Genomic DNA, 16702 nt, shown 5'->3' with positions numbered 1-16702 from the left:
AATGAGAAGAGGGTTTCAGCCTCCACTACCAAACTAGGCAGAAAATTCTAGATACCAATGCAGTGAAAAGGTGTTGCCTCAGTCCTTTACTACCACATTAAAAACTGAACTCTGGCACATTACTTCACATTTGGAAAGACCATAATTCCCTATCTCCTCTATTTAGGTGAGAGAAGCAGAAAAACAGGAGGTATAGTCTACTCAGCCCTTCAAGCCTACTTTGCTTGTTTATCTTCCAACTCAGTACCCTCTTCCTCATAGTTCTTGAAGCTAAAGGGATCAAAGCCTATATCTAACTCCTCTTTGAAACATTCAATATTTTGACCCAAGCTGCTTTCATTGATAAAGAACTCCACAGGCTCACCACACACTTTGGGTGAAATAATTTCTTCTCATCTCAGTTCTACATGGCTGACCCTTGTGACAATTGGTTTTGGACACTCCATAGAGAATATCTTGCCTGCATTTACCCTAGGAGAAACCAAGGATGCAGATGCTGGACATCAGAGTTGAAGAGTGTGATGCTGGAAAAGGACAGCCGGTCAGGCAGCATCTGTGGAGCAGGACAGTCAACGTTTCAGGCATAAGCCCTTCATCAGGAATGAGACTTGTGGGCTGAAAGATAAATGGGTGGAGTGGGGTGGGGAGGAGTTAGCTGGGAATGCAATAGGTAAATGAGATGGGAATTGATGGTGATAGGTCGAAGTGGAGCAGATAGACAGGAAGGAAGACAGACAGGGAGGGCAGTGCCATTTGAAGGATTGGATCTGGGATAAGGTGGGGGGAGGGGAGGTCAGGAAACTGGTGAAATCAACACTGATCTCATGTGGTTGCAAGGTCCCAAAGCGGAAGATGAGGCGTTCTTCCTCCAGGCAGCTAGAACTCTGTGCGGGCGTTGGCCCAGGACTTGCATGTTCTTGGCAGAGGAATGGAGAGTAAGGCACCACGTTTTACAGGGGTACGGGTGGGAGGTGTAATCCAGGTAGTTGTGGGAGTCAGTGGATTTGAAGTAGATATCAGTGTTGAGTCGGTCAATGATAGACAAATTCTGCCCTGGTCGGCGAGGCCCCCGTGCCATGAACAAATACAACAAATACTATATAGGTATTACTGATCTTCTTGGAAGAATTAAATCAATTTGGGAACCAATTCCCAACCTTCTCTCATCTTTATCTAGTCCATCTTCCTTCCCTTCTGTGACTTCTCCAGCTCTAGTCATGACTCCCACAATTATCCCCATTGCACTTCCTCACACCCTGCTTAATTAAGGAATTAACTCCATCTGCAGTTTCTATCTCTCCATTAGATCAGTTCTGATAACACCCTCTTCAAAAATGGTGTCTGATATTTCTTACTTTTCCCTCAACTGAGGATCCCATCCACCACAAACCTCTGCTCTCATCTCTTCCCTTGCCTTCTGGCACAATGACAGGGTTCCTATTGGCCTGCATATTGATCATCCTTTGCCAGTTCCACTAAACATCTCTTTCACTCAACACTGCTACAATAGCAATTTCCTAAGCAGATGCAGGTGTCACAAGTCATTTCACCTATAATCTCAAACTCCTTTTAAGTGAAGCAGCATTTTAATTTACTTCTTTCAAACTCGTCAACTGTATTCACTGCTCTCAATACTGTCTCCTTTTCATCAAGGAGACGAAATGTAGACTAGGTGACTGCTCTGTGGAACACCTTCACTCAGTCTGTAAGAGTGATCCTGACCTTCAGGTCACTTGCCAGTTCATTCACAGTCTTCGCCTTCTGCTCACACCTCTACCCTTCAGTCTGATACATTGTTCCAGTGAAGCCCAATGCAGACTGGAAGGGCAGCATCTCATTCCCCACTTAGACACTTAAAAAGCCTTCTGGATTCAGACTTCAGGCCATGATCTTTGCCTTTCACTTTGTTTTCCCCACTTTCAGACTTCCATCCAGTCACATTTGCACCCAACCGCCCCCCCCCAACCCCCCGCCACCTCCCAAGCCTTATTGTTGATTCTGGGGTTCTTTCTTGCACCCATCAATAAAGCTGAAATCAGTTGTGTTGGGCCTTCAAGTGTCAAAAGCAATTAAACTATCCAAAAAAGGCAAGTTATCTTCTGTTCCTTGTGGTTCGTGCCTAGTGATACCTGGGAGTGTGACAGCACTGGCTTGTTTGAACGCATTACCTGAATCCAGCAGAATTAGGACAAATGGTATGCATCACTTTCAGCTGGGGTTTCATTCATCATTCCAGCTTCATGATCATTTTTACTGATGGGTGATATATAAGCACCTTCCAAAATCCTTAAAATAAATACTTGCTAGACTAGTAAATTAGACAGATATTCATTTACAGATTAAGCTCTGCAGCTCACTATACCACAACTCACCTTCTCTTCTGTGTTTACATATTTATTGAACCTCTTGAAGGCATCAATGTTGAATTTCATCAGCTCACCCAAAAGATCAAAATAACTTTGCAAAACATCCCTGGATTTACACTCACTGTCGATAATGCAGAAAAGAATGTGCTGTAAAAGCAAACATACAAGACTTTAACTTCTTTGCAAGGCACTGACCTTCAGTGGCCTTAATGGCAATTACACTTTTGTTCTGAAGCGGAGTTCTGAACATTTACCTCCAACATTCAAGCATATTACCCCAAAGTTTTATTTTGGTTTCCAAGGATTTTTAAAAAAAATTTCAATAAAAACTAACGGATATTGGATTCTCTGGTTAGAAATCACCCTTTCATCTACGGAATAGTTATGATCAGTTCAAGTTGATAGAATGGTTTCCTCCCAGTATATTCGTTGTTCGGGCATACCGCGTGGGAACCATGGGTAATAGTTTTAATTCTGCTCAAGTCATAAAATGCATTGCACAACTCAGCATCTCACTACTGAGGCTACAAGGATGTGTCACGAGAGCAGAATACTATCTACTGGCCTGACAAGCTTGAGTGCAAGGGAATAAAGCACCAAGCTAGAAGCTTCACTGTGTACTTAAGCTTGCAATTCTCAATCCAAGAGTGGCCAACACTGGTATAACTTGTCAAATTACCAAACTATTCTTTTCAACACCACATTAAGAATATCAAGTACATTTAACTAGGAGAAAGTGAGGACTGCAGATGCTGGAGATCAGAGCTGAAAATGTGTTGCTGGAAAAGCGTAGCAGGTCAGGCAGCATCCAAGGAGCAGGAGAATCGACATTTCGGCATAAGCCCTTCTTCAGGAATGAGGAAGGTGTGCCAGGCAGGCTAAGAAGAAAGGTAGGGAGAAGGGACTTGGGGGAGGGGCATTGGGAATGCAATAGGTGGAAGGAGGTTAAGGTAAAGGCGATAGACTGGAGAGGGGGTGGGGACGGAGAGGTCGGGAAGAAGATTGCAGGTCAAGAAGGCGGTGCTGAGTCCCAGGGTTGGGACTGAGAATGGGTGGGGGGGGGGGGGGGGGGGGAAACGAGGTGGAGGGGAAATAAAGAAGCTGGAGAAATGAATGCAGATTTCTCCAGCTTCCTCATTTCCCCTCCCCCCACCTTATCTCAGTCCCAACCCTCAGACTCAGCACCGCCTTCTTGACCTGCAATCTTCTTCCCGACCTCTCCGCCCCCACTCCAGCCCATCACCCTCACCTTAACCTCCTTCCACCTATCGCATTCCCAACACCCCTCACCCAAGTCCCTCCTCCCTACCTTTTATCTTAGCCTACTTGGCACACCTTCCTCATTCCTGATGTAGGGCCTATGCTCGAAACGTCGATTCTCCTGCTCCTTGGATGCTGCCTGACCTGCTATGCTTTTCCAGCAACACATTTTTTTAGTTCATCAAGTAAATTTAAGCCAACATAAGTGTTGACACATTCAAAAGAATTTGAAATGATATTCATCCTCTGATTCTCTTCAGGTTTTTCTCTGGCTTATAAGCAGCAGACATTTTCACATCCAGCAGAGCTGTTTGACCACCATTTGGCAGACGCTCACACGTCTAGAGGACAGGAGTGAGGACTTCATTCTCTTTTGCCAGATGGTGTACAGGGACACATCAACCAACGTGAGGAGGATGTTAGGAGATTACAGGGTGACCTGGACACGTTAGGGGAGTGGTCAGATGTATGGCAGATGCAGTTTAATGTGGATAGATGTGTGGTTATCCACTTTGGTGGCAAGAACAGGAAGGCAGATTACTACCTAAATGGAATCAATTTAGGTAAAGGGGCAGTACAAAGAGATCTGGGTATTCTTGTACACCAGTCAATGAAGGTAAGCATGCAGGTACAGCAGGTAGTGAAGAAGGCTAATAGCATGCTGGCCTTCATAACAAGAGGGATTGAGTATAGAAGCAAAGAGGTTCTTCTGCAGCTGTACAGGGCCCTGGTGAGACCACACCTGGAGTACTGTGTGCAGTTCTGGTCTCCAAATTTGAGGAAAGACATTCTGGCTATTGAGGGAGTGCAGCGTAGGTTTGCGAGGTCAATTCCTGGAATGGCAGGACTACCTTACGCTGAAAGACAGGAGCGACTGGGCTTGTATACCCTTGAGTTCAGAAGACTGAGAGGGGATCTGATTGAGACATATAAGATTATTAAACGATTGGACACTCTGGAGGCAGGAAACATGTTTGCGCTGATGGGCGAGTGCCGAACCAGAGGACACAGCTTAAAAATACGGGGTAGACCATTTAGGACAGAGATGAGGAGAAACTTCTTCACCCAGAGTGTAGTGGCTGTGTGGAATGCTCTGCCCCACAGGGCAGTGGAGGCCCAGTCTCTGGATTCATTTAAGAAAGAGTTGGATAGAACTCTCAAGGATAGTGGAATCAAAGATTATGGAGATAAGGCAGGAACAGGATACTGATTAAAGATGATCAGCCATGATCATATGGAATGGTGGTGCACGCTCAAAGGGCAGAATGGCCTACTCCTGCACCTATTGTCTGTTGCCATGCTGTACATCTCTATGACTTTAATCAACATCTGGAGGTGGCGGTTTACCACTGATCAGAAATTGAACTGGGCTACACCAATCCCTCTGCCCTGCCGAATACCACCCCCATGACATGGCAACAAAGCCCTCCTACCCCATGCACATCCAGTGACACCACACCCCACTCAGCAAAAATAAAACCAAACTCCATTCCGCACATTAGCAAAAGAAGCAAAGTTAAACACATTTGAATGGTTAATTTGGTCTAATTGTGCAAACTGAAATATGCAAGAAATTCTTCTCACCATCCAGCAGCTTGACCATTTTGCATCTTAAAGTTTGACTTACCTCCAGCAGGCCACGTTTCAAAAGAAACATCTGGTCAGCATAAGAAGTCACTCCTCGTAGAAAACTCTCAACTGCTCTTGCCTGCCAGAATCTGCCAGGAATGAGTAACAAGAATAGCAATTCAACTGGCTTAATTCCTTAGCAATTGTCTGCTTGACTTTCCTGAAAGTGGATCACCTACTGGGTGTAGTTACACAGGCAATACATATTCTGCTAGTACTGGCCATCAATCAAGTGTGCATTTTACCATCAGTTCAATTTACTAGAATAAAACCTTGCAATTATAATACATTGTTGCCTCAGCCATATTAAAATAACTCCAGAAATGGAGAATTGAGGTCATCATGTTCACAGTCTGAGGCGATGGAGGTCATAAACTCTTAGCCTTTACCAAGCTTCAGGACCTGTTTTTCAATAAATATTCTACATAGATACAACAGGAATTAAACATTTAATACAAATCCATCCTAAACTACATGCTTGGCATGAACAGGAATAGGAATCGGAGATTGGTACTTATTACTTATAGCTGTTAGCTCCATTTTCAGCCACTTATTTTCCATCAGTCTGCAGTCCTATAGCCGAAGGTTATGTTCAGATGTAAACCACCTGCTTTTAAATAATTATTAAACAGAATATTTAACGTCATCCTGGAGAAACAGAAAAGTTCAAAACTGAAGAGCTCTAGTTCTGGACATCCATCCAAGGGTGATAAAAATAATGGAACCCCCTTGACCATTATTAATTAGACAGTCCCTTAAAACTAATTTCAAAATCAAACAAGACCAGAGATGTAATTGTAGACCCACCAGTCCAGTATCCGTGGCTGGTAACACAAGAGAAGAGATTCCAAGAGATGTTCTTTATGAACACATGGAAAGGGAAGGAGTCATAATAAATTCACTATCAGTTTCTGCGAAAGCTACCTGAAAGAGGATTCTGCAGGTTCTTTCTTCATCACTTGTAATAACCTTGTCAGAAGTCCTTTCTTCCCATCACAAATCAGAGTTCTGTGAAAACAAACGTGATTCAAACTTTTTGCTCACTTATAATTTCAGTTTAAAAATCAGAGCACACTGCTTCACACAGTTAGTATTACAGTAGCTTTAAAAGGATGAGTTTTCTACTTCTAAGTTGTCCATAATCTTCACGTATACAAGTAATATTCAATTTATCTGCTGGGTGTGGTCTGGATTGTGCAGCTACAATACTGAGTAAATTGGACAGTCATCCTGGGAAAACGGTTTTGATATTTTGCTGATTTAATTTATTCATTCACTGGACATAGCCTATTTATTGCCTCCAGATGATCGAAGAGTTAACCCAGATCAGTTAACTTCAGAAACGGGCTTTTCGCTATTACGTCAAATGCTGTAGATATCTTTATTAAACCAACTCATTTTGTGACAATCTGGAGCAGGTGGGTCTTTAACATGGGCATTCTTCCTCAAAAAGGTGGGATCAATACAATAAAAGAGCCCTTCAAAGTTAAAAATGTGAAGTTACCATTCCTGCATCCAAAGTTCAGTTTCCACCTGCATCTTCCATTTTTTAAAAATTACTTCACAGAATGTCAGAAAACAGCAAGTTTATTAAGAATTAGACCACTCCAAATTGAGACACACCAGGCTGAAAACCAGGGGAATGCAAACTTTTTTCATAGCTAACTCAATAACTGATCATGTCATTCAAAGGCAAATACATACAAGTGACCAAGACCAAATTCTCAATTACTTCCACACCATCTTGATACATTTCTCCCATTTCCATCAACTCCCCAATACCAGCCAAAACTGTTCTCTCCAATGATATGTAGTCCGAGCCTATGGTCATAATTAAAGTCCAGTCTGGATTGTCTGCAGGGGGTACCATTTTTACCAGACACAGAAGCAATGACTACCTTAAAAACCTGCATTCGCATGGCTTATTGCAACCATCCTTTGCCAAACCATGAAAATCCATATCGGGGAGACAGAATACTTTAAGCAGATGCCAAAATGAACTAACCATACTAACATCACAGCTACCAGAACAAGGCCAGTATTTTGACAAGTGGCTCACCATCTTCTCCAGATCATCGCCACTGTTTTCACAAGATTCAACTGAGGAGTTTAAAAAATTCCTGCCATTTGCCTAGACAATGCTGTCACTGTCCTCAGTAAGCTGGATACTCACCCGAATAGGATGGTTTGCTTAAGTCAAACTGCATCTTAATTTAAAAATCAGAGCATATTTCTTGACAGAATCCAGATTAGGACAGAATCAATGGATGCATTTTTCTACTTTAAGCATTGTAAAGGCCGATCTTCACATGCATAACAAGTCAACTTACCTGTCAGTGTTAACAACTGCTTCTACCTCAGGAATATTAGCTTTGAGTGAGATTGCACCAAGTTCATTCAACTCCTGGCTGTTCAATAATAGATACCTATTCCTGAAAACCCAAAACAACAGTGGTCACACGAAAGGAGAAAATGTCAGGAGTCAATTCCACTTGTAAGTTTTACTGTGTAATCTATTGGAGGACTTGAAAGGTGTCAGTGATTGGACATTGCTCTAAAGGCTATTAAGTCAGAAACTTGCCCTCATCCAAGGGACTGGTGCTTTTACATCACAACAAACTCTCAAATTTTACAGTGAAAGTAATATTCAGACAGGAGAAGTCAAAAGAATTCAGCACAAGGCAAGCACAGAGCAGAGGGTGTTGATAAGTTGATAACTTCAGAGGTGTTAATGGGAAAGTCAATTTCATATTTTCATGGTGTGTAAGTGTTAAAATATAACTAAAACAGAAGCGGGGATAAACATATGACAACCTCCAGAGCACCATTAGTATTTGAAGAATATACAATAATTTGAACCTGTTTATAAACATTATTTTCTACCTACCCATACACTGAAAACCGTGGTTATGAAAAGCCTGTAGCTTTACAAGCAATGAAGTTTCACACCAAGCTACTGGGACTTCCTGGAACAAGTCTATTAGTAAAGAAATCATCATTGGTTCTGAGGAATGATGCAACTAACATTTTCAGATGTAGATTCCTATAGGTTTTCTTAGAACATAGAACGTTACAGTGCAGAACTGGCCCTTTGGCCCTCGAATTTGCACCAACCTGTGGAACCAATCTGAAGCCCATCTGTCTTGCACTATTCCATTTTCATCCACATGTTTATGCAATGACCATTTAAATGCCCTTAAAGTTGATGAGTCCAGGCAGTGCGCTCCATGCCCGAGTAAAGAAACTACTTCTGATATTTGTCCTCTATTACCCCTCAATTTAAAGCTATGTCCCCTCATACTAGCCATCACCAAAGGTAAAAGGTTCTCACTGTCCACCCTATTTAACTTTTCAATTACCTTGTATGTCTCTCAACCTTCTCTCACGAAAACAGCCTCAAGTCCCTCACAGCCTTTCCTCAAAAACTTCCCTCCATATCAGGCAACATCTTAGTCAGTCTCCTCTGAACTCTTTCCAAAACTTCCACATCCTCCCTATAATTCAGTGACCAGAACTGTACACAATACTCCAAGTGCGACCGCACTAGAATTTTGTACAGATGCAGCATGACCTCATGGCTCTGAAACTCAATCCCTCTACCAATAACAGCTAACACACCACATGCCTTCTTAACAACCATATTAACTTGGGTGGGAACCTTCTGGATTTATGTACATGGACATCAAGAGCTCTCTGCTCATCTACACTACCAAGAATCTTACCAGTAGCCCAATACTCTGCATTCCTGTTGCTTTTTCCAAAGTGAATAACCTTACTCTTTTCCGCATTAAGCTCCATTTGACACCTCTCAGCTCTGCAGCTTATCTATGTCCCTCTGTAACCTGCAATATCTTTCAACACTGTCCATAACTCCACTGACCTTCATGTCATCCACAAATTTACGAACCCATTCTTCTAAGCCCTCATCCAGGTCACTTAAAAAAAAATTACCAACAGCAGTGGTCCCAAAACAGATCCTTGCAGTACGCCATAAGTAACTGAACTCCAGGATGAGCATTTCCCAACTACCCTCTGTCTTCTTATACCTAGCCAATTTCTGATCCAAATCGCTAAATCACCCTTAACCCCCGACTCCATATTTTGTGCAATAGACTACTGTGGGGAACCTTATCAAGCACCTTACTGAAATCTATATACACCACATCAACCGCTTTCCCCTCTTCCACTGTTTTGTCACCTTCGCAAAAAATTCAATAAGGTTTGTGAGGTGTGACCTACCCTTCACAAAACCATGTTGACTGTCCCTAATCCAATTATTTCCATCTTGTATAACCTTTCCCAACATTTCACCTACAACCGAAGTAAGGCTCACTGGTCTATAATTACTAGGGTTGTCTTTACTCCCCTTCTTGAACAAGGGGACAACATTTGCTATCCTCCATGGACAATGGCAATAAAGATCAAAGCCAAAGGCTCTGCAACCGCCTCGTTGGCTTCCCAGAGAATCCCAGGATAAATCCCATCCGGCCCTGGGGACTTATCTATTTCAAACTTTCCAGAATTGCTAACACCTCCTCCTTGTGAGCCTGAATCCCGTCTAATCTAGTAACCTGTATTGCGGTATTCTCTTCGATAACATTGTCTTTTTTTAGTGTGAATACTGACAAAAAATATTCAGTTTGCGCTTCTCCTAGCTCCTCGGACTCCACACACAACTTCCCACTACTGCCCTGGATTGGCCCTAATCTTTCTCTAGTCAGTCATTCTCTTTTATTCCTGATATTCCTATAGAAAGCTTTCAGGTTTTCCTTGATCCTATCTTCCAATGACTTCTCATGTCCCCTCCTGGCTCTCCTTAGATTTCTTTTTAGGTCTTTCCTGGCTAACTTCTCAAGTGTCCTAACTGAGTCTTCATGTCTCATCCTAAAAAGCTTTCTTCTGCTTAACAAGAGATACAACTTCTTTCATAAGCCACACTCCCGCACTCGACCACTTCCTGCCTGACATATAAATATATGCAACAAGGACACGCAGTAGCTGTTCTTTGAATAAGTTCCACATTTCAATTGTGTCAACCTCCTGCAGTTTCCTTCCCTATCCTTTCTCAATCTACTTGGCTGGTTTCAAAAGTGGGGCCAAATTTCCCCACCTTCCATAGCGGTATTAGATTTTCAAAGCTACCAGAGATTCAGATGGTGATAAAGAAGAAAGTGTGCTTATGACCAATGTCAGGTAGAAAATACAACCAATAACCAGGCTGGACATACACGGCATTGAAAAGAGAAACAAAGAGGGAGTATGATAAAGACTGGGAGCCAACATAAAACTAAAAAGGAGTTTCACACATGGAAGCAGGAACATAGCCTCATTGTTTAGTGAGTGCTTTGCATCTGTCCTTGCCAGGGAAGATGCTGCACAGACCATGGAGCAAGTTAATTTGAGTCACTGGGAGAATTTACAATTGATAACGAGGCATTGGATAGGATGTCTGCTCTTAAAATTGATAAAACACTCGAACTGGAGGAGGTGCAGTCTCATAGATAGAGACATTGCTGTCATTCAGTAATAAGAACTTGAATACTGCAGTAAAAACATTTTCTCAAAGTTTTTCATCTTGCACTCATCTGGATAATTCAGAAGAATACCAATTCAAGGAGAAAATCAACATTTGTACTACATGAAAGTAGTGCTGATTGGTTGTCAAGTGGACTCTGATAGAGGCTTTGTCATGGAGAATGCACCAATTAATGATTATTGGCAGTTAACAGCTAGACTTTGTTCACATTCGAAACTAGGCAGCTTGACTGATTTCGCAAGACAATGCTCTGACCAATGAACAAATGAACGGCTGTTTTAAAATGCTTTATCTTTCCAGGAATAGAGTCAGCACTTTCCAAGACTATCTTACAGGCACTCACAATTTTGCATCACATGCATCAAAAAAAATAATGTGATCAGGCTATCCACCATCATGCAGGATAGCTTTGACACATCAGGTTGCACAGTGATAAAATGCCTTGACGCCCCATAAGGCCAATTTTATACGACATGGAACTGTCAGAACCCCAATGTGTTTTGTGACCAATGAAGATAGGTTTGCTGAAGTCAACCATAGAGAACCTTGAAAAAGAAATTGGGAACAAAGTGATTCTGCATTATAATTATATAATGATCAGATCACTTCTCAGTCACCCTTAGCCCTGCAATGTTTTCCCAACGGCAAGGCCACAGCCAAATCAGCACTCCCCACTCATGCAGCACATATGGTAGTTTTTCCTTTGAGTTAATATTCTATAAATCAAGTGCAGGATGAACAAGGAGGGAAGTGAGAATGGAAATTGCAGGGGCTAACAAAATTTCAGTCCTCCCTAGATTGGGGTGGTGCCAGAAGATGGCAGAATTGCAACAAATTACAGCTTTGCCCAAAAAGAAAAATCAGTCAGGCCAATCAGTTTTACATCGGTGATGGGGAAACGTATAGAAACTACAAGTTGGGACAAATTAATATCCACACCCAAACAGGTGGATGAAGATAAAGTGGTCAACATGGTGTATATGGTTAATTAAAGAAAGTTAGCATGTATTTTGCAAGGTAAAATTATGCACAACTTTTTGAAGCGTTAAAGCAATGCTGTTGATATACATGAACTTCCAAAAGGCATATGCATGTTACTGTACAACAGACTGGGAGTTAAGGTTCATGATACAAAAGCAACTGCATGAAACATAGATACAGAGTTGACTGAGTGACAAAACACAGTGGTTAACACAATATAAGAGTATGGAGTTTATGCTGCTATGTTATATATAACACAAGTTTGACATCAGTTCAGGTATTCTGTACAGTTCTGGGTGTCACACTTTAGGAAGGATGTTAACAAATTGGAAAGATGTATACAAGAACGGTTCCAGACATGAAGAGACAAAGATAAAGTGGAGAAATTATGACTGTTTTCCTTGGGAGAAATAGGGGGCAGAGATTAGATCAGAGAGGCATTCAAAAATCAGGAGGGTTCTGGACAAAGATAGGAAAGACAGTTCCCACTTATAGTAGGATCAATAACAAGGAAACAGATTGAAAATAATTGGTAAATGAACCAAAACATACATCTTAAACACTTGGGCAATTTTTGTTTGGAATACAGTACCAGAGAGCATGATTAATGCACGTTTAATTGATGTATTCAAAAGGGAGTTGGCATGTTACTTGCTAGGTTACAAGATGGTAGGACTAATTAAAATGCTTTGGAGAGCAGGTGCAGAAATGATAAACTGAATGGCCACCTACTGGGCTGTAATAATCAGAGGCCCACAGCACACCAAAAAAAGAGGCCCTTTGACCCATTGAGTCTAACCCAGTCAAAAATAGCCACTAACTATTCTAATCCCATTTTCCAGCACTTGGCCCATTGCCTTGTATGCCTTGGCTCAGAAGCGCACATCCAAATACTTAAATGATGGGGATTTCAGTCTGTATCAAACTTAGAAGCAGTGAGTTCCAGATTTCCACCAACTACTCGGTGAGAAAAGCTTTCCTCACATCCCATCTAAACTTGCTGCTCCTTATCTTAAATCTCTGTCCCCTGGTCATTGATCCCTTCAAAGGAAAGATCCCTTCCTGTACCCTTCAATTTAATACAGGCAGTCTCTGGAATGGATACCATTCAAGTTGATTGGTGTGCAAGTCAAAACATAATGCAGGACAATATAAATTAGGCATTTGTATGTACAAGAAGTTTGTATGGCAGATCTTTAAAATGACATTCCTAGTGGGATTGAATTTGTCAGTTGGGGACCCGCTGTTCATACCAATCATATCACTCCTCAGCCTTCTCTGCTCCAAGGAAAACAAGCCCAGATCTATTTAATCTCTCTTCATAGAGTCTCCAGCCCACGAAATATCGAAATAAACGTTATCAGACCACCCCCCCCTTTTAAATGTTTATTCCATAACAATACTCTAGCTGTAGCCTAATCTAATTTTCATACAGTTCCAGCTTTGGCCAATAAATGCACATATCCTATACACCTTCTCAATTTCTGTCCCACTATTTAAGGGAACAAAATACATACACACACACACACGCCCTTCGGCTCCTTCGTATCCTTTCACATGTTCCCTAGTGTTATTTGTCTTGCCAAAGGGAATCACCTCACACTTACCCAGACTGAATTCCATTTGCCACTCATTAGCCCATCTGACCGGTTTATCCGTATCCTCCCATAATCCAAGGTTATCCTCCTCACAAAAATTGGTGAGGTGGTAAATAGTATCAACCATTAACCTACTGATGAACCTTCCTACATTTGAGTCTAGATTACTTATACACACCACAAACAAACAGCATGAGCCCCAACACTGATTTCTGAGAAACCCCAACAGATCACAAAAACACCGCTCAACCATAAACCCTCTGCTTTCTGCCACTCAGCCAGTTCTGGATCCAATGTGCCAAAATTTCCTTGCATCCAATCTGTTCTTAACTGAGCTTTACCAGATTCCCATGCTGGACCTTGTCAAAAGCCTTTCTTAAGTCCAAGTAGACTATGTTCAATGCATTGCCCTCATCTACACACATGGTCACCTCTTTAAAAAAAATTCAAAGAACTTGGTCAGACAAACCATCCCTTGCTCCTTTTCGCTTTTTACATTCTACCCATCTGGCTTCATTTAAGGAGCCCAAGATGTCATCCCTCAACTGCTGTAATTGATTTCCCGATTGATATTGCAACAACGTTGCCTCCTTCCCTGCCAAACCTGAAGGCACTTATTCCTGGAAGATTGAGCTACCAACTGGCCCCCTCTCAATCATAACTGAGTGACAGCAATGACATTATACCTGCATAGTTCTTGTGTCTTCAACTCATCTGTCTCAATTGTCAGACTGCCTGCATTTAAATCAATACCATCCAACTCAGATTTAACTTTCAAAGTTTAGACACAACAAGATTTAACACAATTACACACAAAGCAATACTGGAAATGGGTGTTTCTAAATACTCACTCATGGTGATCACTGAAACTCTGAAGCAATCTCAGGAATTGGATTTTCAGAGAAATCTCCTGTAGTGAAACAGCAAAAGTTTAGGAGATGACTATGGAAACAAAAACTTTCAAGAATAGATGATCCAGCAATTCACAATTGGGTCAAAGTGTATCCAGGTCTTAAAGAAAACATAAAAAGGTGTGACTGGGTGTACAGCAGTCATTGAATAACTAATACTCTAGTGACAGGGGTTACTTACTGAAACACTTTTGCTTTGCCATAATGAAAAATATTTATGGAAAACAAATTTACAAAAAAAGTCTTCAAATTAATTGCAAACATTCTGCCCTAAAATATCAATAAGAACAGTTTGTTTAAAATATAGGATGTAAGCAGTTTACTTAATATTGAAGTGACTAGCCGCCGTCTTGAATTTTTTGCAGCCCATTGCAAGCAAGTATACACACTGTGCAAATACAAAAACTTCAAATATTAGAAAAATTGCACTTGCAAAAAAAAATCTTTGCTGTGATCAAACATATCTGGCCATAACCCCAAACCAACTTTTTTCACAGCAGATTCCAACTTCATGCTTTGAGTCTATGCTATTTGAAACAGTGAGCAAACTTCTAGAACACATCTACAGAAAATAAACTACACAGAAGCAAAACATCAGAGATTTTGGAAATGTGAAATAAAAGCTGGAAATACTCTGGTTAGGCCCCTTCTGTGAAGAGTAAAACAGATAATGACTCAGGTCTGAGAGTTCTAAACAGATAGCAGAAACTGTTTTAACCCAGTTCCGACTAAGACAACATCAACCTAAAAATGTTACTGCCCATATTTTACCACAGACATCACATCTGCAGAACATTTGCATTATTAATTTCACATACGTGAATAAGTTTCTTTCAAGATAATAATTGAAAGAAATCTGGGCCCAGAGCACAAGACCTTGTTTTGCAACTTCTTTTTAAATGGGAGATTATGGCAGAATTAAAAGCCCAATGATGATATTCTACGTCAGAGGTTCAAATCCCACCATGTCAGATGGTGAAATTTGAAATAAATATAAATATCTATTGAAAAGATTACTGATGACCATGTTACCATTCTCAATTTTTGTAAAATCCCTTCTGGTTCACTAACATCCTTTAAGGAAGGAAATCTCTTGTCATACCTTGGCTGGCCTATTTGTCACTCCAGATCCACAACAAAAATGGTTGACTCTTCACTGCCCTGTAAAATGGCCTAAGAAGGAACTCAGTTGTATCAAACTTCCAAAGCATCTTAAACAAAGGAATAAAGCACAATAGGTCATCTGGCATCAACCTAAGCACCAGAGACAACAACCACAGAGCCCTGTCATCCAGCAAAGTGCTCCTTACTAATATTTGGGTTATGAGTGCCAAAATGGAGAACAGTCTCACAGCCTAGTCAAGCAACACTCAGTCATACCTATGGAATCATATCTTGTAGACAATTCCCAGACAACAACACCACAATCCCAGAGTATGTCCTGTCCTGCCTGCCAGACAGTCCCAGCGATCTTTACCAATCCACCACGACAGCACATCCATAGATCGAACCTGGTGAACCCATTGATCAGTGATAGAACATAGAAGATAGAAGAATACAGCGCAGAACAGGCCCTTCGGCCCTCTATGTTGCGCCGATCAAAGCCCACCTAACCTACACTAACCCACTATCCTCCATATACCTATCCAATGCCCGCTTAAATACCCATAAAGAGGGAGAGTCCACTACTGCTACTGGCAGGGCATTCCATGAACTTACGACTCGCTGAGTGAAGAACCTACCCCTAACATCAGTCCTATATCTACCCCCCCTTAATTTAAAGCTATGCCCCCTTGTAATAGCTGACTCCATACGTGGAAAAAGGTTCTCACTGTCAACCCTATCTAACCCCCTAATCATCTTGTACACCTCTATCAAATCACCCCTAAACCTTCTTTTCTCCAAAGAAAACAACCCCAAGTGCCTCAGCCTTTCCTCATAGGATCTTCCTACCATACCAGGCAACATCCTGGTAAACTTCCTCTGCACCCGTTCCAGTGCCTCCACATCCTTCCTATAGTATGGCGACCAAAACTGCACACAATATTCCAGATGCGGCCGCACCAGAGTCTTATACAACTGCAGCATGACCTCAGGACTCCGGAACTCAATTCCTCTACCAATAAAAGCCAGTACGCCATATGCCTTCTTCACTGCACTATTTACCTGGGTGGCAACTTTCAGAGATCTGTGTACATGGACACCAAGATCCCTCTGCTCTTCCACACTACCAAGTAGTCTACCATTAGCCCAGTAATCCATCTTTTTATTACTCTTACCAAAGTGAATCACTTCACACTTAGCTACATTGAACTCCATTTGCCACCTTTCTGCCCAGCTCTGCAGCTTCTCTATATCCCGCTGTAACCTGCCATATCCTTCCTCACTGTCTACAACTCCTCCGACTTTCGTATCATCCGC

At 41.7% G+C, this 16702-nt stretch overlaps 1 protein-coding gene across 2 annotated transcripts in view; it reads right to left on the bottom strand.

The window, feature by feature from the left end:
- LOC140462789 (short transient receptor potential channel 4-associated protein-like) overlaps positions 1 to 16702 on the bottom strand; it is a 96071-nt gene that overhangs the window by 24000 nt on the left and 55369 nt on the right. For both annotated transcript variants that reach the window (XM_072556067.1, XM_072556068.1), the window contains 5 exons: positions 14222 to 14280; positions 7586 to 7687; positions 6180 to 6263; positions 5254 to 5344; positions 2373 to 2513 (listed from right to left, as the gene is read on the bottom strand). In XM_072556067.1, the coding sequence (XP_072412168.1) occupies positions 2373 to 2513; positions 5254 to 5344; positions 6180 to 6263; positions 7586 to 7687; positions 14222 to 14280 (477 nt within the window). The remainder of the gene's footprint in view (positions 1 to 2372; positions 2514 to 5253; positions 5345 to 6179; positions 6264 to 7585; positions 7688 to 14221; positions 14281 to 16702) is intronic.

Source organism: Chiloscyllium punctatum, chromosome 37, assembly GCF_047496795.1.
Source record: "Chiloscyllium punctatum isolate Juve2018m chromosome 37, sChiPun1.3, whole genome shotgun sequence".
Lineage (NCBI taxonomy): Eukaryota > Metazoa > Chordata > Chondrichthyes > Orectolobiformes > Hemiscylliidae > Chiloscyllium > Chiloscyllium punctatum.
Note: the sequence above shows the minus strand (reverse complement) of the source record. Positions and strands in the feature narration are given on the sequence as shown.